Source organism: Chiroxiphia lanceolata, chromosome 5 (genome assembly GCF_009829145.1).
Source record: "Chiroxiphia lanceolata isolate bChiLan1 chromosome 5, bChiLan1.pri, whole genome shotgun sequence".
Taxonomy (NCBI): domain Eukaryota; kingdom Metazoa; phylum Chordata; class Aves; order Passeriformes; family Pipridae; genus Chiroxiphia; species Chiroxiphia lanceolata.
Window position 1 is genome coordinate 1,095,204 of NC_045641.1, and position 25,963 is coordinate 1,121,166.

The window sequence follows — 25,963 nt, forward strand, 5'->3', positions numbered from 1 at the left end:
AAAAATCAGGATTTTCCCTTGAATTTCTTGGAATCCTCACATTCCATGGGTGAAACACCTCAGGTTTGCAACGGGAATTTCAGGATAACAGGGGCTCCGACAGCATCCCGGTATTTTTTTTTTGGGATGCCTCGAGGCCGCTCTCACAGCACCCAAATCCTTGGATGTGAGGACTTCTGGGATCCTCTGAGCCCTCCTGGGTCTGGAAATCGGGATGCAGGGGTTGGGTCTGCCCACTCTGGAATGGGGACGTTGTCCTCCCTGGAATGGGTGAATCCCGGGGTTTTTTGGGATATTTCCCTGACCGTGGGAGACAGGGGGAACAAGGGGGTGTCAGAATCCACGGATGGGGAATGTGGGGAATAAAGGGAGCCACTGGGAATCTGGGAATTGCAGGGAACCGCTGGAAATGAGGGATCCATGAGCTCTGGGAAGCTCAGGGAAAGGGGGGACCAGGGAAAACCAGGGATCTGTAGGTCCGGGAAGCTGGAAAAGAAGCTCCTCCATGGCCAGCCCAGGCACTTCCCAGCCCATCCTCACCCCTCTGGATTGGGAATATCCCCCCTCTTCATCCCAAATCCCAGCCCAGCAGAGCCAGGGGGTGAGGAAGCCCCACAGGATTTAGGATCCCCTCGGGAAAGGAAAGATTCCCACCCAAACTCTGGCTCTGCTGCTTCCCAGGGGATTCCTGGGATGGCTGTATCCCAGGATGGCTGTATCCCAGGTGGGCAGGTGCATTCCCAAGTTTGGGGCTCAGGGAGAGCAGGGATCACGGCCAAGGCACCTGCAGCATTCCCAGGAACTCCCAGAAAAGTTCCTCCCAGGGAATGAGGCGGGATGAGACCCGGATGAAATCCCAGAGCTGGGCCTGAGGAATCCCAGGAAGGGGCAATCCCAGGAAGGGGCTTCTGCTCCGAAACACAGGGAATGACACATCCCTGTGGCCGGGAAAGAGCTGGGGTGAGGAGATCCGGCTGTGCCCGGGTTTTCCATGGAATCTCAGCCCTTCCCAAAGCCCCTTTCCCAACATCCCTGAGGATGGAGATGATGGATCAGGGTCTCCCTTCTCGGCTTCTTTTCCCCTTTCCATGAGATCCCCAAGCCACGGGAAGGCCTAACCCTCCTCTTCCCAAGGTTTTGGCTGCATCCCACCCTCCAATCCCAGGGATTTATCATCCCAAAGGGGCAGCTGATTCCAGGCCCAGGGGCCGGGAAAAGGCAGGGAAGACGATGGAATGAGGAGCGGGAAACGCAGGGAGGGACAGAGGGACACCCATCCCAGATCCCACAAAAACCAGGGAATACAGGGCTCACATTCCATGCCCTGGAGCTCATCCCACCCCTCCCAGGGGGAAAAAAAAAAAAGCACCACGGGAGGAGGAGGGAGGGAAAATCCAATGCCAAAAAGTGAAATGTTTATTCCCACCTGGAGTCACTTCCAGCGGGAAGGGCCGGACCCCGCGGACACCCCGCCGGGAACGGCGGCTCCTCCTCATCCCAACTCATCCCAACGGCACATCCCGGCTCCTGGAGGGGCTCCCGGAGCCTCCGGAGCCGCGGGATAGCAGCAACTGGGGAAGGCAGGCGGGGATGGGGGATCCCGGGATGGCTCCCTCGGGATCCCCTTCCCGAGGCACGGAGCTGGGAAGAGGGTCCGTCTCCCAGCCACGGAGCCCCTGGGGTGTGCTGGCTTCCAGAGGCTCAGGAATTCAGGAGGAGTTCTGGAGGAATTCTGGAGGGATTCAGGAGGAGTTCATGCTCTCCCACTGCCGGAAAATGCGGAACACCTTGCAGGACTTCTCCGAGAGGCTCTGGAAAAACGGGAGCAAACGAGAGCCGGAGTCAAGGAAGGAGCAGGACCCGGCAGGGGACACGAGGGGAAAAGGCAGGAAAAGATCCATCCCAAATATCCCAACCGGCTCCAGTTTGGATACCAACGGACACACACGGACACCAATTCGTTCCTTTCCTTCGTTATCCCAAATTCCCAACTGGATGGAGGGAAAAAAAAACCCCCAAGGGGACAAAGAGGAAGAAGCAGGAAAAAGCTTCCAAGGAGGAGGAACTGCCAGGAACAGGGAGAGGAGGAAGAGGATCCCAGGAGCAGGAAGGGGCTCCAGGGAGCGGGAAGGGACTCCAGGAAGTGGGAGGGGTCTTCAAGAAGGAGGAAGGGCTCCAGGAAGCGGGAAGGGGCTCCAGGGAGCGGGAAGGGGCTCCAGGGAGCGGGAAGGGACTCCGGGAAGCAGGAAGGGACTCCACGAAGAGGGAAGGGACTCCACGAAGGGAGGGACTCCATGAAGAGGGAAGGGACTCCACGAAGAGGGAAGGGACTCCGGGAAGCAGGAAGGGACTCCGGGAAGCGGGAAGGGTCTTCAGGAAGGAGGAAGGGACTCCAGGAAGCGGGAAGGGACTTCAGGAAGCGGGAAGGGACTTCAGGAAGCGGGAAGGGACTTCAGGAAGCGGAAGGGACTTCAGGAAGCGGGAAGGGACTTCAGGAAGCAGGAAGAGACTTCAGGAAGCAGGAAGGGGCTCCAGGGAGTGGGAAGAGGCTCCAGGGAGTGGGAAGAGGCTCCAGGAAGCGGGAAGGGGCTCCAGGGAGCGGGAAGGGGCTCCAGGGAGCGGGAAGGGGCTTCAGGAAGCAGGAAGGGGCTCTGGGAAGGAGGAAGGGGCTCTGGGAAGGAGGAAGGGGCTCCGGGAAGGAGAAGGGGCTCCAGGAAGCAGGAAGGGGCTCCAAGAAGCAGGAAGGGGCTCCAGGAAGCAGGAAGGGGCTCCAGGGAGCGGGAAGGGCTCCAGGGAGCGGGAAGGGGCCTCGAGAGAAATCCTGGAGCAGGACTGTCCTGCTGCTCCTCCCAGTTCCCAGCAAAGCAGGAGGGGGATGGAAGGAGGAATCCCAGTGGATAAGGAGGCAGGAGCAGCCACTGGGAGAGGAGTTTTGGCCTCAGCTCTGCTCCCCCGGCTTGGGAAACCCGGGAAAGCCTGGAGCCAGGGATTGGGATGGGGGCAGAGCTCTGGGAACAGGGAATGAAAGTGGATCTTGGGAAAGGCTGTTATTTATAGCAGGAGGCACGGGATGGATGGATGGATCCTGGGGAGGGGCTGCCAGCGGGGAGCTGGAGGGAGTTGGGTCCTTGGCATCCAGCTGGGATTGACTTCCCAAAGGAAACCCATCCATCCCAAATTCTGCCCACAGGGATCCAGCCCTTGAGCAGCTCCACAACATTAACATGGATAAATCCTGGGAAGGGGCTGCCAGAGGAAGCTGAGACTCCGAAGGGAGTTTGCTCCCTGTCTCTCAGCTGGGATTGAGTTCCCAAAGGAAGCCCATCTATCCCAAATCCTGCCCACAGGGATCCAGCCCCACACACAACACTGGATGGATGAATCCTGGGAAAGGGCTGGGAACTGAGACCCTGGAGACACACGTTGGGTCCTTGTCTCCCAGCTGGAATTCAGCCCAAAGGAAGCCCATCCATCCCAAATTGTGGCCAGAGGGATCCAGCTCCACAGACAACATTGGATGGATGAATCCCAGGGAGGGCTGCCAGAGGGAAGCTGAGACCCTGAAGGGAGTTTGGTCCCTGTCTCCTGGCTAGGATTGAGTTCCCAAAGGAAGCTCATCCATCCCAAATCCTGCCCACAGGGATCCAGCCCCACACAACATTGGATGAATGAATCCTGGGAAGGGGCTGGGAACTGAGACCCTGGAAACACATGTTTGGTCCCTGTCTCCCAGCTGGAATTCAGCCCAAAGGAAGCCCATCCACCCCAAATTGTGCCCACGGGGATCCAGCCCCACACACAACATTGTCATGGATGAATCCTGGGAAGAGGCTGCCAGTGGGAAGCTGAGACTCTGAAGGGAGTTTGGTCCCTGTCTCCCAGCTGGAATTCAGCCCAAAGGAAGCCCAACCATCCTAATTCTGCCCACAGGATCCACCCCTCAAGCAGCTCCACAACATTGTCATGGATGAATCCCAGGGAGGGGCTGCCAGAGAGAAGCTGAGACTCCAAGGGGAGTTTGGTCCCTGTCTCCCAGCTGGAATTCAGCCCAAAGGAAGCCCATCCATCCCAAATTGTGGCCAGAGGGATCCAGCTGCACACACAACATTGGATGGATGAATCCTGGGAAGGGGCTGGGAACTGAGACCCTGGAGACACACGTTTGATCCTTGTCTCCCAAGGATTGGATCCGGCCCAAAGGAAGCCCATCCATCCCAAATTGTGCCCACGGGGATCCAGCCCCACACACAACATTGTCATGGATGAATCCCAGGGAGGGGCTGCCAGAGGGAAGCTGAGACCCTGAAGGGAGTTTGCTCCCTGTCTCCCAGCTGGGATTGACTTCCCAAAGGAACCCATCCATCCCAAATTCTGCCCACAGGGATCCAGCCCTTGAGCAGCTCCACAACATTAACATGGATAAATCCTGGGAAGGGCTGCCAGAGGGAAGCTGAGACTCCGGAGGGAGTTTGGTCCCTGTCTCTCAGCTGGGATTGAGTTCCCAAAGGAAGCCCATCCATCCCAAATCCTGCCCACAGGGATCCAGCTGCACACACATTGTCATGGATGAATCCTGGGAAAGGGCTGGGAACTGAGACCCTGGAGACACACGTTTGATCCTTGTCTCCCAAGGATTGGATCCGGCCCAAAGGAAGCCCACCCATCCCAAACTGTGCCCACATGGATCTGGGAATGCCAGGCTCACCACCGGCTCCGTGTCGGGCACGGCGTCGCCCCTCCGGGTGCCCAGCAGGGTGTCCAGCACCAATTTCCAGCCCGGCTCCGCCTTCCCGGCCTTCTCCCCGTGGGATACAACATCCTCCAGGGAATCCTGTCCCTCCCTGGAGCTCACCCAGGGACACCAGTCCCGGTGCTGGGCTGGGGTGGAAGAAGCTCCTCGGGGAAGCGTCCTGGGAACCAGAGAGGAAGGAACACAAGGTGGGTGAAATCCCCGCTCCGCGCCCAAACCCCTGGATCAGGGACGCATTCCCGGCATTCCCGGCATTCCCAGTGCTCACCGAGCCGCCGGAGGAGCAGAGCCGTGCCCGCTTGGCCCTGCGGATGGGGCTGGATGGCACTTCCACGGTGTCCCCCTGTCCCATGCTCCGCGTCACCGGGCGGCTCCGGAGGGAGGGGCTGGACACTTCCAGCTCCCCACGGTCCATGGAGCAGGGAGAATCCCAACCTCGGGATGTGGGGCGGGAGATGGATGGGATGGGCTCTTCTCCTGCTGCCAGGGGGGAAAACAGGGAATTAGGGAGATCCTCTGGAGACCACAGTCCATGGAGTTGGGAGAATCCCAACCCCTTGGGTGGGAGATGGATGGGGATGGGCTCTTCTCCTGCTGTCAGGGGGGAAAAACAGGGAATTAGGGAGATCCTCTGGACACCTCCAGGTCTCCATGGTCCATGGTTGGGAAATCCCAACCCCAGGGTGGGACATGGATGGGGATGGGCTCTTCTCCTGCTGTCAGGGGTCAAAAACAGGGAATTAGGGAGGTGCTCTGGACACCACAGTCCATGGAGTTGGGAAACCCAACCCTCAGGGTGGGAGATGGATGGGGATGGGCTCTTCTGCTGCCAGGTGGGAAAAACAGGGAATTAGGGAGAAGCATGAAGGGGTGGGGAAAATAGGGAATTATGGAGATCCTCTGGACACCTCCAGCCCCTTGGTCCATGGAGTTGGGAGAATCCCAACCTCAGGATGTGGGCGGGAGATGGATGGGGATGGAGTTAGGGAGATCCTCTGGACACCTCCAGCTCCCCAAGGTCCATGGAGTTGGGAGAATCCCAACCCCAGGGTGGGATATGGATGGGGATGGGCTCTTCCTGTGCTGCCAGGGGGAAAAACACGGAATTAGGAGATCCTCTGGACACCTCCAGTCTTCACAGTCCATGGAGTTGGGAGAATCCCAACCCCCAGGGAGGGACATGGATGGGGATGGGCTCTTCTCCTGCTGTCAGGGGGGAAAACAGGAATTAGGGAGATCCTCTGGACACCTCCTGTTCCCCAAGGTCCATGGAGCTGGGAGAATCCCAACGCCAGGGTGGGACATGGATGGGATGGCTCTTCTCCTGCTGTCTGGGAGGAAAAACAGGGAATTATGGAGCAGCCTGAAGGGGGTAGGGGAAAACCAGGGAATTCGGGAGATCCTTTCCCACCAACATGAAGGGATTTGGGGAATCCTGCCCGCTCAAACAATCCTTGTCCACCCGCATTCCCTTCCCGGCCATGGATGAGGGAAGCCATGGATGGTGTTGGACACACGGATGTGCCCCTGGGTGCCCCCATTCCGGCTGTACCTGCTCGGCTCCGGCCGGATCGTGTCCTGGCTCCGGGTGACGATCCGGCGGGGGGACGTGGGCACGGCCGGGAAGCCGGGCTGCCGGAGGAGCCGCAGGAATCCGGCTCTGGAGCGGAGGATTCCAGCTGGTGGAAGCTCCAGAGCCCCACCTTCCTCATGCAGCGGGAGCAGGAGATCACCGGCAGGTCGGGGACCGCCGGAACTGCGGGAATACCGGGATCGGGATGGGAAGCAGGGAATGGGCGGGATTCCAACCAACCCCCGGGGATTCCAACCTCCCGCTATCCCAGGGACGCTCCAAGCCCCATCCAGGGACACTCCCAGGGATGGGGGAGAGGCAGGAGGGGTGGGAAGGGATGGAAAAGTAGGGAAAAATGTCCATGGAAAGCCGTGGGTGGCGCGGATTTGGATGGGCTCGGCCTGGTCGGGAAGCGGGAGAACGGGAAAATAGGGAAAGCAGGGAAATGTGGATAAGGGAGGAGGAGGCAGAGGGGAAAATGAGGGAAATGTGGAAATAGGGAAAATAGGGAAATGGTGGGAATAGTGGAAATAGGGAAATAGGAAAATAGTGGGAATAGTGAAAGTAGTGGGAATAGTGAAATAGGGAAATAGTGGGAATAGTGAAATAAGGAAAATAGTGGGAATAGTGAAAATAGGGAAATAGGGAATAGTGGGAATAGTGGGAATAGTGGGAATAGTGGGAATAGTGGGAATAGGAAATAGTGGGAACAGTGAAACAAGGGAAATAGTGGGAATAGTGAAATAAGGGAAATAGTGGGAATAGTGAAATAAGGGAAATAGTGGGAATAGTGAAACAAGGGAAATAGTGGGAATAGTGAAATAAGGGAAATAGTGGGAATAGTGAAATAAGGGAAATAGTGGGAATAGTGAAATAAGGGAAATAGTGGGAATAGTGAAATAAGGGAAATAGTGGGAATAGTGAAATAAGGGAAATAGTGGGAATAGTGAAATAAGGGAAATAGTGGGAATAGTGAAATAAGGGAAATAGTGGGAATAGTGAATAAGGGAAATAGTGGAATAGTGAAATAAGGGAATAGTGGAAGTGAAATAAGGAAATAGTGGGAATGAATAAGGGAAATAGTGGGAATAGTGAAATAAGGGAAATAGGGGAATAGTGAAATAAGGGAATCGGGAGCACAGTGGAAAAGAGGGAAAATATGAAAAAGGGGGAAAATAGGAAAATAGTGAAAGGACAGGCAATGTAGGGGAAAATAAGGAAAACAGAAAATCAGGGAAGCAGGAACATAGGGAAAAAGAGGGAAAACTGAAAAAGAGGGAAAATAGGAGAACAGTGAAATAAGGGAGAATAGTGAAAAAGAGGGAAAACAGGAAAAGAGGGGAAAAAAGGGAAATAGGACAATAGTGGGATAAGGGAAGCAGGAGCAGAGGGAAAAGAGGGAAAACAGGGAAATAAGGGAAGCAGGAGCAGAGGGAAAAACAGGGAATAAGAGGGGAAATGGAGAAAAGGAGGGAAAACAGGAAAATAGTGAAATAAGGGAAGCGGGAACAGAGGGAAAGAGTGAAAAAGAGGGAAAATAGTGGAAAAAGTTAAATAAGGTAAGTGGGAGTGTAGTGAAAATAGGGAACATGGGAAAATAGGGAAGAAGGAATGTAGCAAAAAACAGGGAAAACAAGAAAAAAGTGAAACAAGGGAAGCAGGAGCAGAGGGGAAAAAGGGGGAAAACAGGGAAAAGGGGAAAATAGGAAAAGAGTGAAATAAGGGAAGCAGGAGCTTAGTGAAAAAGAGGGAAAACAGGGAAAAATAGCTAAAAATAGCAAAGAAAGGAAAATTGAAATGAGGGAAAAGGAGGGAAAACAGTGGAAAATGGTGAAATAAGGGAAACAGAAGCATAATGAAAAATAGGGAAAATAGGAAAATAGTGAAAAATAGTGAAAATAAGAAAACAGGGAAATAAGGGAACAGGAGCAGAGGGAAAAACAGGAAAAGAGTGGAATAAGGGAAGCAGGAGCAGAGGGGAAAATAGGGAAAATGGAAAATAGTGGATTAAGGGAAGTAGGAGTGTAGGGAAAAAGAGGGAAAACAAGAAAATAGGGGAATAAGGGAAGCAGGAGCAGAGGGAAAAATAGGGGGAAAGAGGGAGAATAGTGGAAAATAGGGAAAAAGAGGGAAAACAGTGAAAAAGAGGGAAAATAGGAAAATAGTGGAAATAGGAAAATAAGGGAAGCAGAGCAGAGGGAAAAATAGGGGGAAAGAGGGAGAATAGTGGAAAATAGGGAAAAAGGGAAAACAGTGAAAAAGAGGGAAAAGGAAGAACAGTGGAAAATGGAGAAATAAGGGAAGCAGGAGAACAGTAAAAAATAGGGGAAAGTGGGAAAATAGTGGAAAAATAGGGAAAAAGAGGGAAGACAGTGGAAAAGAGGGAAAATAGTGGAAATAGGAAAATAAGGGAAGCAGGAGTGTAGTGAAAAACAGGGAAAAGAGGGAAATAAGGAAAGCAGGAATGTAGCAAAAAACAGGGAACACAAGAACAGAGCAGGAAACAGGAACAGAGTGAAAAAAAAGGGAAGCAAGAGCAGAGCAAAAAAGAGGGAAAACGGGAAAAGGGTGAAAGGAGGGAGCGAACAATTCCCGGGAGGAACATCCCGGGTCCCCGGGGTTTCCCGGATTCCCAGATTCCCGCGGCTCCACCCACCTGCAATTCCAGCCGCAGAGCGCCAGGATGGAGGCGGGCACGGCGTGTCCCTGCGGGCTTTCCATGGAAAACTTCCCGGGGGGCTTCTCCTCTTCCCGGCCGGATTCCAGCTCGTCCTGGATGAGCTCCAGGAGGCGGCGGATCCGCTCCTCCGACAGCGGCTGCGGAGCAGGCGGAGGGAATTCCAGGGATTTGCTCCCATGGAGTGGAGGGAAAGCCCCTTCCCAATCCCTGGAAGTGCAGCTTCCACGCCCCCAGTGCTGCTTAACGGGGAAGAGGGATGGGATTCCTCCTGCCCTGTGTCCCTCTGGAGCCCATCCCAGGATTTCTGTTCTGGTTAACAGGGACCAGACTCCCCATTCCATGATTTCTGCTTTGGTTAACAGGGAAAAGACTCCTCATTCCATGATTTCTACTCTGGTTAACAGGGAAAAGACTCCCCATTCCATGATTTCTACTCTGGTTAACAGGGAAAAGGAACAGCTTCCTCCTGCCTTGTGTCCCCCTGGATCCACATTCCATGATTTCTGCTCTGGTTAACAGGGAAAAGACTCCCCATTCCATGATTTCTGCTCTGGTTAACAGGGAAAAGCAACACCTTCCTCCTACCCTGTGTCCCTCTGGATTCCCATTCCATGATTTCTGCTCTGGTTAACAGGGAAAAGACTCCCCATTCCATGATTTCTACTCTGGTATTAGGGAAAAGCAGCACCTTCCTCCTGCTTTATATCCCTCTGGAGCCCATCCCAGGATTTCTGCTTTGGTTATCAGGGAACAGACTCCCCATTCCATGATTTCTGCTCTGGTTAACAGGGGGAAAGGACAGCTTCCTCCTGCTTTATATCCCTCTGGATCCACATTCCAGGACTTCTGCTCTGGTTAACAGGGAAAAGAAACAATTCCTTCCTGCCTTGTGTCCCTCTGACTTCCCATTCCAAGATTTCTGCTCTGGTTATCAGGGAAAAGGAACAGATTCCTCCTGCCCCATGTCCCTCTGGATCCACATTCCAGGATTTTTGCTCTGGTTATCAGGGAAAAGCAGCTCCTTCCTCCTCTGGATCCCATCCCGTGATTTCTGTCCCTGCTCTCCTGGGATTTGTGGGATTTGTGGATCCGTTCCCATCCCTGCCGGGGTTTTGGGGTTTTTAGGAACCCTGAAACCCCTCTGGGATTTCTCCTGAATGGATCAGGAATTCCCTGGATCCCTCCCGGCTTCCCAGAGCCGCCTGTTTCCTGCTGGGAGAGTGTCCAAGGAGCTGCTCCAGGGAGGCAATTCCACACCTCTGGAATTGCCTTTGCTCCATTTCCCAAGGGAGGATATAGGATCCCAAATCCCATTTCCCAAATCCCCTGTGAGATCCCAAATCCCACTTCCCAAATCCCTGTGGGATCCCCAATCCCATTTCCCAAGGGAGCCCATGGGATCTCAAATCCCCTGTGGGATCCCAAATCCCATTTCCCAGTCTGTGGGATCCCATTTCCCAAATCCCCTGTGGGATCCCAAATCCCATTTCCCAAATCCCATTTCCCAAGGGAGCCTGTGGGATCCCAAATCCCATTGCCCAAATCCCCTGAGAGATCCCAAACCCCATTTCCTAAATCCCACTTCCCAAATCCCTGTGGGATCCCAAATCCCCATTTCCCAAAGAGTATGTGAGATCCCAAATCCCATTTCCCAAATCCCCCGTGGGATCCCAAATCTCTTTTCCAAAGAATCTGTGGGATCCCAAATCCCATTTCCCAAATCCCATTTCCCAAAGAGTCTGTGAGATCCCAAATCCTGTTTCCCAAATCCCTGTGGGATCCCAAATCCCGTTTCCCAAGGGAGCCCATGGGATCCCAAATCCCCATGGAGATCCCAAATCCCATTTCCCAAATCCCCTCTGGGATCCCAAATCCCATTTCCCAAATCCCCTGTGGGATCCCAAATCCCATTTCCCAAAGAATCTGTGGGATCCCAAATCCCATTCCCAAAGAATCTGTGGGATCCCAAATCCCATTTCCCAAATCCCTGTGGGATCCCAAATCCCATTTCCCAAATTCCCTGAGAACCCCAAATCCCATTTCCCAAATCCCTGTGGGATCCCAAGTCCCATTTCCCAAGGGAGCCTATGGGATCCCAAATCCCATTTCTCAAATCCCCTGTGGGATCCCAAACCCCATTCCCAAATCCCCTGAGAGATCCCAAATCCCATTTCCCAAATCCCCTGTGGGATCCCAAACCCCATTTCCCAAATCCCTGAGAGATCCCAAATCCCATTTCCCAAATCCCCTGAGAGATCCCAAATCCCATTTCCCAAATCCCTGAGAGATCCCAAATCCCATTTCCCAAATCTCATTTCCCAAATCCCCTGTGGGATCCCAAATCCCATTTCCCAAGGCAGTCTGTGGGATCCCAAATCCCCTGTGAGATCCCAAATACCCTGTGAGATCCCAAATCCCATTTCCAGGGAGTCTGTGGGATCCCAAATCCCATTTTCCAAATCCCCTGTGGGATCCCAAATCCCATTTCCCAAAGAATCTGTGGGATCCCAAATCCCATTTCCCAAATCTCATTTCCGAAATCCCCTGTGAGATCCCAAATCCTGTTTCCCAAATCCCCTGGGATCCCAAATCCCATTTCCCAAATCCCATTTCCCAAGGCAGTCTGTGGGATCCCAAACCCTATTTCCCAAATCTCCTGTGGGATCCAAATCCCATTTCCCAAAGAATCTGTGCAACCAAATCCATTTCCCAAATCCCATTTCCCAAGGGAGCCCATGGGATCCCAAATCCCCTGGGAGATCCCAAATCCCATTTCCCAAATCCCCTGTGGGATCCCAAATCCCATTTCCCAATCCCCTGTAGGATCCCAAATCCCATTTCCCAAATCCCCTGTAGGATCCCAAATCCCATTTCCCAAATCCCCGTGGGATCCCAAATCCCATTTCCCAACCTATCTATTCCCCACTCCTTTTTCCCCCACATTCCCATTAAACCCCCCGTTGGAAGCAGCCCTGGGAACATCCCAGGGGAATCCCGAGGCCCCCTCCGACCCGGAGAGCTCCCGATTCCCGGCGTTCCCGGGACCCTCCGGGATTTGGGAACGCACCATGTTCCCGAGGTCCTCGGGCCGGAGCGAGGGAAGCTGCAGCTCCAGGCGGGAAAGGCTCTGGAAGCGCTCCAGGAATTCCTGGAGAAGCACTCGGGGCTCGTCCACCAGGAGCAGGGCAAAGCGCTCTGGAAGGAAGGGGGAAAAACGTGGGAATGCTGAGCGGGAATGCTGGGAATGCTGATTCCCAACCCGCCTCATCCCGCTGGGAAAGGGGGAGGAGCCGGCCAGGAAAAGAGGGAATGAGCCGGAGGAGGGGGGAAGGATATTGGGATGTTGGGAAGGAATTCCGGCTGGGAGGGAGGGGGATGGATGGGGAATGGGATTTGGGATCCCATGGGCTCCCTTGGGAAACGGGGTTTGGGATCTCTCAGGGGGTTTGGGAAATGGAGTTTGGGAAATGGGATTTGGGAAATGGGATTTGGGATCTCTCAGGGGATTTGGGATCCATGGGCTCCCTTGGGAAATGGGATTTGGGATCCCACGGGAGATTTGGGAAATGGGGTTGGGAAATGGGATTTGGGATCCACCGATTACTTTGGGAAATGTGATTGGGATCTCTCAGGGGATATGGGAAGTGGGATTTGGGATCCACAGGGATTTGGGAAATGGGATTTGGGATCCCATGGGCTCCCTTGAGAAATGGGGTTTGGGATCCCACAGGCTCCCCTGGGAAATGGGATTGGGTCTCTCAGGAGATTTGGGAAATGGGATTGGATCCCACAGGGATTGGGAAATGGGATTTGGGACAATGGGATCTAACAGGGGTAGGAATGGGATTGGAATCCACAGGGATTTGGAAATGGGATTTGGGATCCACCGACTACTTGGGAAATGGGATTGGGATCCACAGGGAATTTGGGATCCTGGGAAATGGGATTGGGGATCCCACAGGGGTTTGGGCAATGGGGTTTGGGATCCCACAGACTGCCTTGGGAAATGGGATTGGGGATCCCATAGGGATTTTGGAAATGGGATTTGGGATCCTCAGGGGATTTGGGATCCACAGACTTCTTTGGGAAATGGGGTTGGGATCCCACAGGGATTTTGGAAATGGGATTGGGATCCCTGGAAACGGGATTTGGGATCCCACAGACTACTCTGGGAAATGGGATTTGGGATCTCTCAGGGGATTGGGAAATGGGATTTGGGATCACAGGGGATTGGGAAATGGGGTTTGGGATGGATTCCCAGGGAAGCTGTGGTTTCCCGGGAAGTGCTGGATGGGGCTTGGAGCCCCCTGGGATAGCGGGAAGTGTCCCTGCCCTGGGGGTGGGAACGGGATGGAGCCGATCCCCATTCCCACCAAAGCATTCCATGATCCCATTCCAGGGGTTTTGGGAACAGGATGGAGTTGAGCCCCATTCCACCAAAGCATTCATGATCCAGGGGAAAAATTAGGGAATAATGGTAGGGAAAAAATAGGGAATAATGATGGGAAAATTAGGGAATAATGGTGGGAAAAAGTAGGGAATAAGGGGTAAAAAATAGGGAACAACGGTGGGAAAAATAGGGAACAATGATGGGATAAAACTAGGGAATAATGGTGGGATAATGAGTAAAAAATAGGGAACAATGGTGGGAAAATAGGGATGGTGGGAAAATAGGGAATAATGGTAGGGAAATGTGGAGGAAAATTGGGGATAATGGTGGTGGTGAAATTAGGGAGTAACGGTTGAAAAAACAGGGAATAAGGGTGGGAAAATAGGGAATAATGGTGGGAAAATAGGGAATAATGGTGGGAAAATAGGGAATATGGTGGATAAATAGGGAGGTAGGGGGAAAATAGGGAATAATGGTGGGAAAAATGGGAATAATGGTGGGAAGGGGAATAAGGGGGAGAAAATAGTGATTGGTGGGAAAATAGGGAATAAGGGTGGGAAAAAGGAGGGAATGATGGGAAAATTAGGAAATAGTGGGTAAAAAATAGGGATAATGGTGGGGAAAAATAGGGAACAATGGTGGGAAAAATGGTGGGGAAACTGGGAATAATGGTGTGAAATTAGGGATAATGGTTGAAAAAATAGGAATGTGGGAAAAAATAGGGGAAATAAGGGTGGGAGAAAAAGTAGAGAATGGTGGGAAAATAGGGAATAATGGTGGATAAATAGGGGAGTAAGGGTGGAAAAATTAGGAAATATGGTGGGGAAAAATCGGGAATAATGGTGGGAAATGGGGGAATATGGGAGAAAAATAGTGATTGGTGGGACATAGGGAATAATGGGGGGAAAAAGGAGAGATGATGGGAAAATTAGGAAATGTGGGTAAAAAAATAGGAATAATGGGGGGAAAAATAGGGAACAATGGTGGGAAAAAGGTGGGGAAAACTGGGGAACTAATGGTGGTGAAATTAGGGAATAATGGTTGAAAAATAGGGAATTGTGGGAAAAATAGGGAATAAGGGTGGAAAAAAGAGGAGAAAGGGTGGGAAAAAATAGGGAATAGTGGGAAAATAGGGAATATAAAGGTGGGGAAAACAGGGAATAGGTGTGGCTCAGTGGGATCCCACCTGGGCAGGGGCTGTCTGGCCAGAAGCAGAACCTCTAGTGGGCCGAGCTCAGGGATCTCCTCAGCTCCGCACAGCGCTCCGGTCTGCGGAAAAAAACACGGAGATCCCGGCCCACGGCCATTCCCAGCCATTCCCAGCATTCCCAGGCATTCCCGCCCTCCTCCCCACCAACAGCTGCCCGAAATTCCCTGGAATTCCACACCCCCCTCCCGGCCTGAATTCCCGCCCCATCCCAGGCACGGGAGACAAACGACTCCTGAGCTTTCCATCTGGAATTCTGCGGATCCCGCCCGATCCCACCGGATCCCAGAGCCAGGGCTGGAAATCCAACTTCCCAAAAAAACCCCGGATCCGTAATTTAATTATTCCCGCCTCTCAGAACCATAATTCCCTTTTAAATCTCTTTTTCCCAAGCTCGGTTATTCCGGGGTTTCCGCTCCCGGTGTGACGATTCCTCAGGAATGACCAGGCCAAGGTTTATTTGGAAGGGAGAATCTGGGAATGTTGATCCTGGATGAGCCGCAGGGAAAGGCTCAGGCAGCAGGAGCAGGGAATTCAGGGGAGGGGAGCAGGGAATTCCAGGGGATGGGAGCAGGGAATTCCAGGGGATGGGAGCAGGAATTGCAGCCGGGGAAAAATCGGGAAGGGAAAATAGGGAATAATGGGGATAAACAGGGAAAATGGTTTGAAAAATCGGGAATAAAGGTGGGCTAAAGTAGGGGGAATAACGGTGGGATAAAATAGGGAGTCATGGAAAAATTAGGGATAATGGGTAAAAACAGGGAATAAGGAGGAAAAATAGGAAATGGTGGGAAAATAGGGATAAGGGGATAAAATAGGAAGTAATGGTGGATAAATTAGGGAATAATGGGTAAAAAAATAGGCAATAATGGTTTTTGGGGGGGTAATAAGGAGCTTATTGATTAAATTATTGATTTAATTTAATTAATTGACTAATGCATATTAAATGTTTATTATTATTTTATTTTATTACCTTATTTTTAATTTATTATTTACGTATTTAATTAGGATTTAATTCAATCAAATTATTGATTAATTTAATAAATCAATCAAGTAAATTAACATATAATATAAATTAATAATATTAACTACTATATAAAATATATAAATATAAATAATAATATTTAATATACAATTATATAGTATATATATAAAATTAATAATATAATAAATATTATATATGTTATATGTAGTACTATGATATATTATATTACATAATGTAATAATATATAATAATATATAATATAATATTACATGTTATATATTAATATATATTGTGTAGGGGTATAATATTAATTTAATATCAGTATGTATAACATAGATAATTAATTATTATAATATTAATTTATAGAAATTAAGTTATTGATTTATAATGTATTATTAATATAATATAATAATATAACATAATATAATAAATATAATATTATATGTTATATATTTAATATTATATATTGTGAAGGGTATAGTATAATTTATAATATCAGTTATGTATAATTAGATAATATTTAATATGATATAAGTAATAGAAATTAAATAAATTGATTTAATTTATAATTTACTATAATATTATATAATAATATTCCATGTTATATATTAAATTATATATGTATAGGGATATAATATTAATTTATAACACAACTATAATAAATATATAACTATTAATTATTATCATATTGATTTAATAGAATTAAATGAATTGATTTAATTTATAAATTAGTATTAATATAGATAATAGTTATATTACATGTTATATATTATATATTTACTTATTTTTATATATTTAAATATATATATTCATATATAAATATATATATTTATAAATAAGTATATATAATATACAGATATAATATTAATTTATAACATAAATTATATATAATATATAATTATTTAACTATCATAACAGTAATTTAATGAAAAAATAAGTTAATTGGGTCAATTAATAATTTATTATAATTAATTTAAAAACCTTAAAAGATAAAATGAAAAAGATAAAATATAATATTTAACTATTATATTTTAATTATTAATTGGTGATTAAATATTGTAAATTATTATCATTATAATTATAATTATATAATTTATAATTGTATTATTTGATAGTTTATTAATTATTAGTCAAATTAATCAAATAATTAAATTAATCAGTAATTAAATATATTCTTACTTACTTAATTAATGTAATAAATTAAAGGCCCTCATTTGGTGACTCCCCTTGGAAAAGGGTGTTGGGATCAGGCAGCAGATCCAGGAATTCTTGGGAAAGGAGGTTTAAAAAAAACCAGGATGTTCCTGAAGCGCATCCGGACGGGAACAAAGGCGGAAAAACCTCGGGAAGAGCCGGAAGGGCTCGGGATTGGCTGGAAGGGAGGAGGCTCCGGGGCACCTCCGGAGCTTCCCGGGGAGGGAACTGGAGCGGGAGTGCTGAGCTCTGCTCCCTGGGATGCTGGGATGGGCCTGGCACAGAATTCCACACGGGATGCGGCCGGAATTCCGCACGGGAACGGCTCCGAGCTGCGCCAGGCTCCACGTTCCTTCACCAGGATTGCTTCCAAGGGATGGTTTGGGATCATCCCTTCCGTAGGATTGAGGGTCTGGGGAGTCTGGAATTCCAGGCACTGGAATAACTGATCCTGGGAGAGCGGGAGTGATCCAGGCTGGACGGGGCTTGGAGCAATCCGGGAGAGCGGGAGGTGTCCAGGCCCAGGAAGGGGTGGGAAACCATGGGATTGAAGGACCAGCATTCCCGGGAACCACCATTCCCTGGAACCACCATTCCCTGGAACCACCATTCCCAGGAACCACCATTCCCAGGAACAAGAGGGTGGAATAGGACAAGCTTTGAGATCCAGCATTCCCTGGAATCATCATTCCCTGGAACTCTCATTCCCTGGACAAGGGTGTGGAATTGGATGAGCTTTAAAGACCAGCATTCCTTGGAATCATCATTCCCTGGAATCATCATTCCCTGGGCAAAAAATGTGGACTTGGATGAGCTTTAAGGACCAGCATTCCCTGGAATTATCTATCATTCCCTGGAATCATCATTCCCTGGAATCATCATTCCCTGGACAAGGGGTGGAACTGGATGGCTCTAAGGACCATCTTTCCTGGAATGATCATTCCTTGGAATCATCATTCCCTGGAACCACCATTCCCTGGACAAGAGAGTGGAATAGGACCAGCATTCCCTGGAATCATCATTCCTTGGAATCATCATTCCTGGAACTCTCATTCCCTGGACAAAGGGATGGCACTGGATGAGCTTTAAGAAAAAATCATCCCTGGAATCATCATTCCTTGGAATCATCATTCCCTGGACAAAGGGGTGGAACTGGATGAGCTTAAGGACCAGCATTCCCTGGAATCATCATTCCTTGGAATCATCATTCCCTGGAACCACCATTCCCTGGACAAGAGAGTGGAATAGGACCAGCATTCCCTGGAATCATCATTCCTTGGAATCATCATTCCCTGGAACTCTCATTCCCTGGACAAGAGTGTGGAACTGGATGAGCTTTAAGGACCAGCATTCCTTGGAATCATCATTCTTTGGAATCATCATTCCCTGGACAAAGGGGTGGCACTGGATGAACTTTAAGGACCAGCATTCCTTGGAATCACCATTCCTTGGAATCATCATCCCTTGGAATCATCATTCCCTGGACAAAGAGGGGGAACTGGATGAGGTTCAAAGACCATCTTTCCCTGGAATAATCTTTCCCGGAATCATCATTCCTGGAATCATTCCCTTTACAAAGGAGTGGAACTGGATGAGTTTTAAGGACCATCATTCCCTGGAATCATCATTCCCTGGAATCATCATTCCCTGGACAAAGATGTGGGACTGGATGATCCTAAGAACCATCATTCCCTGGAATCACCATTCCTGGAATCACCATTCCTGGAACTCCCATCCCTTGGACAAAGGGACGAGCTCCAATCTCCCACCCCTTCCAAAGATCCCTCCGCGATCCCGCAACCTCCCCCCAGCGGGAATTCCTCCCTCCCCTCATCCCTGAGGATTCTCCCGCCAAACTCCCAATTCCCAAGTTTCTGTTCGTTAATTAACAATGAAACCAATTAATCCCCACCCTCCCCAGGCCCCTCCCTTCCCCTCGGGATCCCTTTCCGGTGGCTCCGCCACCGGAAAGGGATCCGAGGGGAAGGGAGGGGCCGGATTGTTCCCGAATCCCGGCTTTTCCCGGGATTCCACGCACAGGTGCCGAGATCCAGGGAGAGCTGGAGGCGGGCGCAGAGCAGGGCCGGCAGCTGGAGCACCTCAGGAGGTCACATTCCACGTTTTTCCAGCCCAGCGGGCACATTCCAGGGGGGAAAGGGCCGCCGGCTTGCCCGCCCACCAGGGGGTGAGGGAGTCAAGGAATGGTGGGAAAAATTGGGAATTGCGGGGGGAAAATGGTGGGAAAAATAGGGAGGGATGGTGGGAATATTGGGAATAATGGGGGGAAAAATGGTGGGAAAAATAGGGAGTAATGGTGGATAAAATAGGGAATAATGGTGGATAAATGGGGAAAAATGATGGGAAAGAATAGGGAAAAATGGTGGGAAAATGGTGGGAAAATTGGGGAGTAATAGTGGGATAAAATAGGGAATAATGGTGGGAAAATGGGGAATAAGGGTGGGAAAAATAGGGAGTAATGGTGGGAAAAATGGTGGGAATAATAGGGAGTAATGGTGGGAAAAATAGGGAATGGTGGGAAAATAGGGAATAATGGTGGGATAAAATACGGAATAATGTGGGAAAATGGGGAATAATGGTGGGAAAAATAGGGAATAAGGGTGGGAAAATTAGGGAATAAGGGTGGGAAAAATGGTGGGAAAATTTGGGAGTAATGGTGGGAAAATTAGGGAATAACGGTGGGAAAATGGTGGGAAAAAAAGGGGGGAAAATTGTGGGAAAATGGTGGGAAAATTGGGGAAAAATGGGGGATAAAATAGGGAATAATGGTGGATAAATAGGGAATAATGGGGGGAAAATGGGGAATAATGTTGGGAAAAAATAGAGAATGGCGAGAAAATTAGGGAATAATGGTGGGAAAATGGTGGGAATAATGGTGGAAAAATGGTGGGAAAATAGGGAGTGGTGGTGGGAAAATTAGGGAATAATGGGGGGAAAAATGGTGGGAGAAATAGGGAGTAATGGTGGGAAAAATGGTGGGAAAATTGGGGAATAATGGTGGGAAAAAATAGGGAATAATGGGATAAATAGGGAATAATGGGGGGAAAATGGGGAATAATGGGGGGAAAATAGGGAATGGTGGGAAAATAGGGAATAATGGTGGGAAAATGGGGAATAAGGGTGGGAAAAATAGGGAAAATTAGGGAATAATGGTGGGAAAATTAGGGAATAATGGGGGGAAAATGGTGGGAAAAATAGGGAGTAATGGTGGGAAAAATGGTGGGAAAATTGGGGAATAATGGTGGGAAAAAATAGGGAATAATGGTGGATAAATAGGGAATAATGGGGGGAAAATGGGGAATAATGTGGGAAAAAATAGAGAATGGCGAGAAAATTAGGGAATAATGGTGGGAAAATGGGAATAAGGGTGGAAAATGGTGGGAAAAATAGGGAGTGGTGGTGGGAAAATTAGGGAATAATGGGGGGAAAAATGGTGGGAGAAATAGGGAGTAATGGTGGGAAAAATGGTGGGAAAATTGGGGAATAATGGTGGGAAAAAATAGGGAATAATGGTGGATAAATAGGGAATAATGGGGGGAAAATGGGGAATAATGGTGGGAAAAATAGGGAATAATGGTGGGAAAATAGGGAATAATGGTGGGAAAATGGGGAATAAGGGTGGGAAAAATTGTGGGAAAATTAGGGAATAATGGTGGGAAAATTAGGGAATAATGGGGGGAAAATGGTGGGAAAAATAGGGAGTAATGGTGGGAAAAAATAGGGAATAAGGTGGATAAATAGGGAAAAATGGTTGAAAAAGTAGGGAATAAAGGTGGGATAAAATAGGGAATAAGGGTGGTAAAAATAGGGAATAATGGGGGGAAAAAAGTGAGTGGTGGGAAACGGGGAATAATGGTGGCGAAATTAGGGAATAACGGTTGAAAAAACAGGGAAAAATGGTGGGAAAAAGGTGGGGAAAAAAGGTGGGAAAATGGTGGGAAAAAAAGTGGGAAAAATGGTGGGAAAATGGGGAGTAATGGTGGGAAAAATAGGGAATGGTGGGAAAATAGGAATAATGGGTAAAAATAGGGAATAATGGTGGATAAATTGGGAATAATGGTGGGATAAAATAGGGAATAATGGCGGGAAAACGGGGAATAATGGTGGGAAAAATGGTGGGAAAAATAGGGAATAATCGTGGGAAAATTAGGGAATAATGGTGGGATAAAATAGGGAATAATGGTGGATAAATGGGGAAAATGGTTGAAAAAATAGGGAATAAAGTGGGATAAAATACAGAATAATGGTGGGATAAAATAAGGAGTAATGGAAAAATTAGGGAATAATAGGTAAAAAACAGGGAATAATGGTGGGAAAATAGGGAATGGTGGAAAAATAGGGAATAATGGGGGGGAAAGTAGGAAATAATGGGGGAAAAAATACGGAATAATGGTGGGATAAAATAGGGAGCAATGGAAAAATTAGGGAATAAGGGGAAAAAAACAGGGATAATGGGGGAAAAATAGGGAATGGTGGGAAAAAATAGGGAATAATGAGGGGAAAAATAGGGAATGGGGGGAAAAAGGGAGTGGGGGAAAATAGGGAAGAATGGTGGGATAAATAGGGAATAATGGGGGGAAATTAAGGAATGGGGGAAAATAGGGAAAAATGGTGGGAAAAATAGGGAATAATGAGTAAAAAATAGGGAATGGTGGGGAAATTAGGGAATATTGGTTAAAAAATAAGGAATAATGGTGGGAAAAAGGGAATGGTGGAAAAATAGGGAATAATGGGATAAAATAGGGAATGGTGGAAAATAGGGAATAATAGTCGGATAAAATAGAGAATAATGGTGGGATAAAATATGGAATAATGGTGGGAAAATTAGGGAATGGTGGGGAAAATAGGGAATAATAGGTAAAAAATAGGGAATGGTGGGAAATAGGGAGTAAGGGTGGGAAAAATTAGGGAATAATGGTGGGATAAAATAGGGAATAATGGAGGGGAAAATAGTGGGAAAAATGGAGAATAATGGTGGGATAAAATAGAGAATAATGGGGGGGAAAATAGGGAATGGTGGGAAATAGGGAATATGATGGGAAAAATGAGATCCCAGAAATCCTGGAGCTGTTCCAGGGGGGTTTGGGTTGGATTTTAGGGAAAGGCCTTTCCCCCAGAAAACAGGAACATCCCCAGGGAATGGTCACGACCCCGGGAGCTCCAGGAATGTTTGGGATCGTTCCCAAGGGATTTTGGGATGGCCCGGGCGGGGCCAGGGGGATCCCTGTGGGGAATGAGGCTATTCCAGGATTCCAAAGGGGGAGCATCCCAAAGGATATGGTGAAGGTTTCCACCCTGCTGAAATAGGCTTCCCTGCTGGCAGATTCCAAGGAATTCTCCTCCATCTGGGAAGAGCCGTTGGCCGATTCCGACAGCTCGGCCGCGTCCTTCCTGAAGGGGGAAAAACAGGGAAAATCCCGGGAAAAAAAATCCTTAATCAACGGGATTTACAACCCAAGGAATTCCCCACCCCTCATCCCTCGGGGTTATCCCGACAGGAGCTCCCAATTCCCGAGTTTCCGTTAATTAATAACGGGACCAATTAAAGGACACGAATCCAAGGGCGGGGTTGGACGTTCCCGGCTGGAATTTGACGGGAAAAGGAGGGAAAACAGGGATTTGTTCTCCCAGCTCGGCGAGGGCAGGTTGAGGAACAATCTCTGGAGCCAGGGAGGGATCCCAAACATCCCAAACCCGGGGCTGGAATGTGGGGCCCAGGCTGGAATTCCAAGGGCTGCCCTTCGGCCTCTCGTTCCCAACTCGTTTCCGAGGGAAAAAAAATCAGGGATAGTTGGAAAAGGGGGAATGAGACACCCCGAGGCTCCGCCCCCAGTGCCCCCCAGTATTCCCAGTGCCCCCCCAGTATTCCCAATGCTCCCAAGCCCACCAGTGCCCCCCAGTATTCCCAATGCCTCCAGTGTCCCCCAGTTCCTCCCAGGTGCACACCAGTGCTGCCCCAGGGCTCCCCAGTATTCCCAGTGCTCCCAGAGCCCACCAGTTCCTCCCAGTGCACACAGTACCACCTCCCAGTGTCTCCCAGTGCCTCCCAGTATCTCCCAGTGTCTCCCAGTATCTCCCAGTGTCTCCCAGTGCCTCCCAGTCTGCCCAGCTCCCCCCAGTGTTCCCCAGTTCCTCCCACTGCCTCCCAGTGCACACCACGTACTACCTCCCAGTGTCTCCCAGTGCCTCCCAACATTTTCCAGTATCCCCCAGTGCCTCCCAGTATCCCCCAGTGTCCCCAGTATCCCCTAGTGTCTCCCAGTTGCTCCCAGTACTCCCCAGTTGCTTCTAGTGCACACCAGTATTGCCTCAATGCCCCCCAGTTGCTCCCAGTGCCCCCCCAGTTGGTCCCAGTGCTCCCCAGTTGCTCCCAGTGCCCCCCCCAGTTGCTCCAGTGCCCCCCCCATTGCTCCCAGTGCCCCCCCAGTTGCTCCCAGTGCCCCCCCCAGTTGCTCCCAGTGCCCCCCCCAGTTGCTCCCAGTGCCCCCCCCAGTTGCTCCCAGTGCCCCCCCAGTTGCTCCCAGTGCCCCCCCAGTGCTCCCCAGTGCATCCCAGGGCTCCCCAGTGCACATCAGTTTCCCCCAGTGTCCCCCAGCGCACACCAGTGCCCTCCCAGCGTTCCCCAGTTCCTCCCACTGCCCCCCAGTGCTCCCAGTGCCTCCCATGTGCCTCCCAGTGCTCCCAGTACACACCCAGTCTGTCCAGTTGCTCCCAGTGCTCCCCAGTGCCTCCCAGTGTTCACCAGTTCCCCCCCCATGTTCCCCAGGGCACACCAGTGTCTCCCTTGTGCCTGCCAGTGCTCCCAGTACACACCAGTTGCTCCCAGGGCACACCAGTACTGCCTCAGTGTCCCCCAGTTGCTCCCAGTGCTCCCCAGTTGCTTCCCAGTGCCTCCCAGTTTCCTCCCGTTGTCCCCCAGTGCCCCCCAAATTCCCCCAGTGCCTCCCAGTGCTCCCCAGTTTCCCAGTTCATCACAGTGTTCCCCAGTTCCTCCTGCTGTCCCCCAGTGCCCCCCAGTGCCTCCCAGTTCCCCCCAGTGCTCCCTCGTGCCTCCCAGTACACACCAGTTGTCCCCTCGTGCCTCCCAGTGCCCCCAGTACAGATCAACGCCTCCCTCGTGCCTCCCAGTGCTCCCAGTACACACCAGTCACGGCTCCCAGTGCAGACCAGTACTGCCTCAGTGTCCCCCAGTTGCTCCCACGCTCCCCAGTTACTCCCCAGTACTGCCCCCAGTGCCTCCCAGTGCCTCCAGTGCCTCCCAGTGCCACCCAGTCCAAAACAGTGCCCCCCAGTGCCTCCCAGTGCACACCAGTGTCTCCCTCATGCCTGCCAGTTCTCCCAGTACACACCAGTCTGTCCAGTGCCCCCCAGTGCCTCCCAACGTTCCCCAGTGCCCCCAGTGCACACCAGTCCCTCTCAGTACACACCAGTTGCTCCCAGTGCCTCCCAGCTGCTCTCAGTGCTCCCCTAGTGCCTCCCAGTACTCCCCAGTTGCTCCCAGTGCCACCAGTACTGCCTCAGTGTCCCCCAGTTGCTCCCAGTACTCCCCAGTGCCTCCCAGTGCTCCTCAGCTGCTCCCATGACCCCATTGCTTCCAGTGCCCCACCATTGCTCCTCAGTGCTCCTCAGTGCCCATCAGTTCCCCCCCAGTGCCCACCAGTGTTCCCCAGTTCCTCCCAGTGCCCCCCACTGCTCCCAGTGCACACCAGGTACTGCCTTAGTGTCCCCCAGTTGCTCCCAGTTCCTCCAGTGTCCCCCAGTGCCTCCCAGTTCCCCCCAGTGCACACCAGTTTCCCCCCAGTGTCCTCCCAGTGCACTCCAGTTTCCCCCCATTATCCCAGTTCCCATCGCTGCCTCCCTGCACCGCTCAGCCCTCCCAGTATTCCCCCAGTGCCCCCCCAGCACCCTTAAACCCCACCCAGTGCTGTTTTCCCAGTGCCCCCAGTATTCCATGCCCCCCTAGCATCCCTTACCCCCACAAAAGCCCCCTCCCAGTCCCCCCCATTATTCCCAGTCCCCCCCATCCCAACCCACCTCCCTCTTTTCCCGGGATCCTCCCCCAGAACGATTCCCAGTCGCTCCCAGTTTCTTTCCACCCTCACCCAATTCCCCCTCCCAGGACCCCCAAGAAAACCAAGGGGTCCCAAACCCTCTGGGAGACCCCAAACCCCCTCCCAGGAACCCCCAAAACCACCAAAGTGTCCCCAAACCCACTCCAAGAGTCCCCAGCTCCCCCCCCCCGAACCCCCAAGAAAACCAAGAGGTCCCCAAATTCCTCTGGGCAACCCCAACCCCCCTTTCCAGGACCCCCAAAACCACCAAGGGGTCCCCAAACTCACTCCAAGGGTCCCCAGTCCCCTCCAGAACCCCAAAGAAAACCAAGGGTCCCCAAAACGCTCTGAGAGACCCCAAACCCCTCCAGGATCCCCAAAATCCTCCCCGAACCCCGAAGAAAACCAAGGTCCTGAAACCCCTCTGGGAGACCCCAATCCCCCCTTCCAGAAACCCCCAAAACCACCAAGGGGTCCCCCAAACCCATTCCAAGAGTCCCAAACTCCCCCCCAGAACCCCAAAAAAAACACCCAAAGAGTCAAGGGCCCCCGATTCCCCACAGGACCCGAACCCCCTCAGGGGTCCTCAATATCTCCCCTCCCGACCCCCAAACCTCGCCCGGACTCCCAAAAACCCCGAAAAACCCCCAACCCCCCTCAGGGTCCTCCCCCCCGCCCCTCACTGAGGGTCCCAGGGCACCCACCAATTCTCCCCCAGGACCCCCCAGCGAGGGGTCCCGCTCACCCTCCGGCACCACCCGGCCGGGCCTTCCCGCCCCCCTTCCCAGCTCCCCCCCTGCCCACCGCCGGCCCCAGCCCTTCCCCGCGCCCCCCGCGGCCGCTCACCCGCCGTTCCCGGTGCCTCCGGCGGCGATGCCGCGGTCGATGAGGTCCCTGATATGCCGGGGGGTCACCGGGACCCCCCCTCGGGGACTCCCCCCCGGGACCGCCCCGCCGCGCCCGGCGCTGGGCGCCGCCATCTTGGTCGGCTCCGCCCCTCCTCCCGCCGGCCCCGGCCGGGGAAAACGCGGCCCCGCAACAACGTTCCGCCCCGCGCCAACAACGTTCCGCCCGCGCCGCCGAGCCGCTCATACTCCGCTCCCCCCATGCGACAA

At 50.9% G+C, this 25,963-nt stretch overlaps 1 protein-coding gene across 1 annotated transcript; it reads right to left on the minus strand.

Annotated features, from left to right (window-relative positions):
- Window positions 1-1,393: 1,393 nt before the first annotated feature.
- On the minus strand, window positions 1,394-25,828 carry ZC3HC1 (zinc finger C3HC-type containing 1). Its single transcript, XM_032687318.1, is given in 16 exon segments — window positions 1,394-1,811; window positions 4,706-4,877; window positions 4,879-4,910; window positions 5,019-5,185; window positions 5,305-5,344; window positions 6,303-6,317; window positions 6,320-6,378; window positions 6,381-6,511; window positions 8,980-9,140; window positions 12,071-12,198; window positions 14,580-14,662; window positions 18,814-18,865; window positions 18,868-18,912; window positions 18,915-18,964; window positions 22,075-22,188; window positions 25,695-25,828. Coding segments are annotated over 16 exon segments (1,452 nt in total). The 3' UTR covers window positions 1,394-1,742.
- Between the last annotated feature and the right edge of the window lie 135 nt (window positions 25,829-25,963).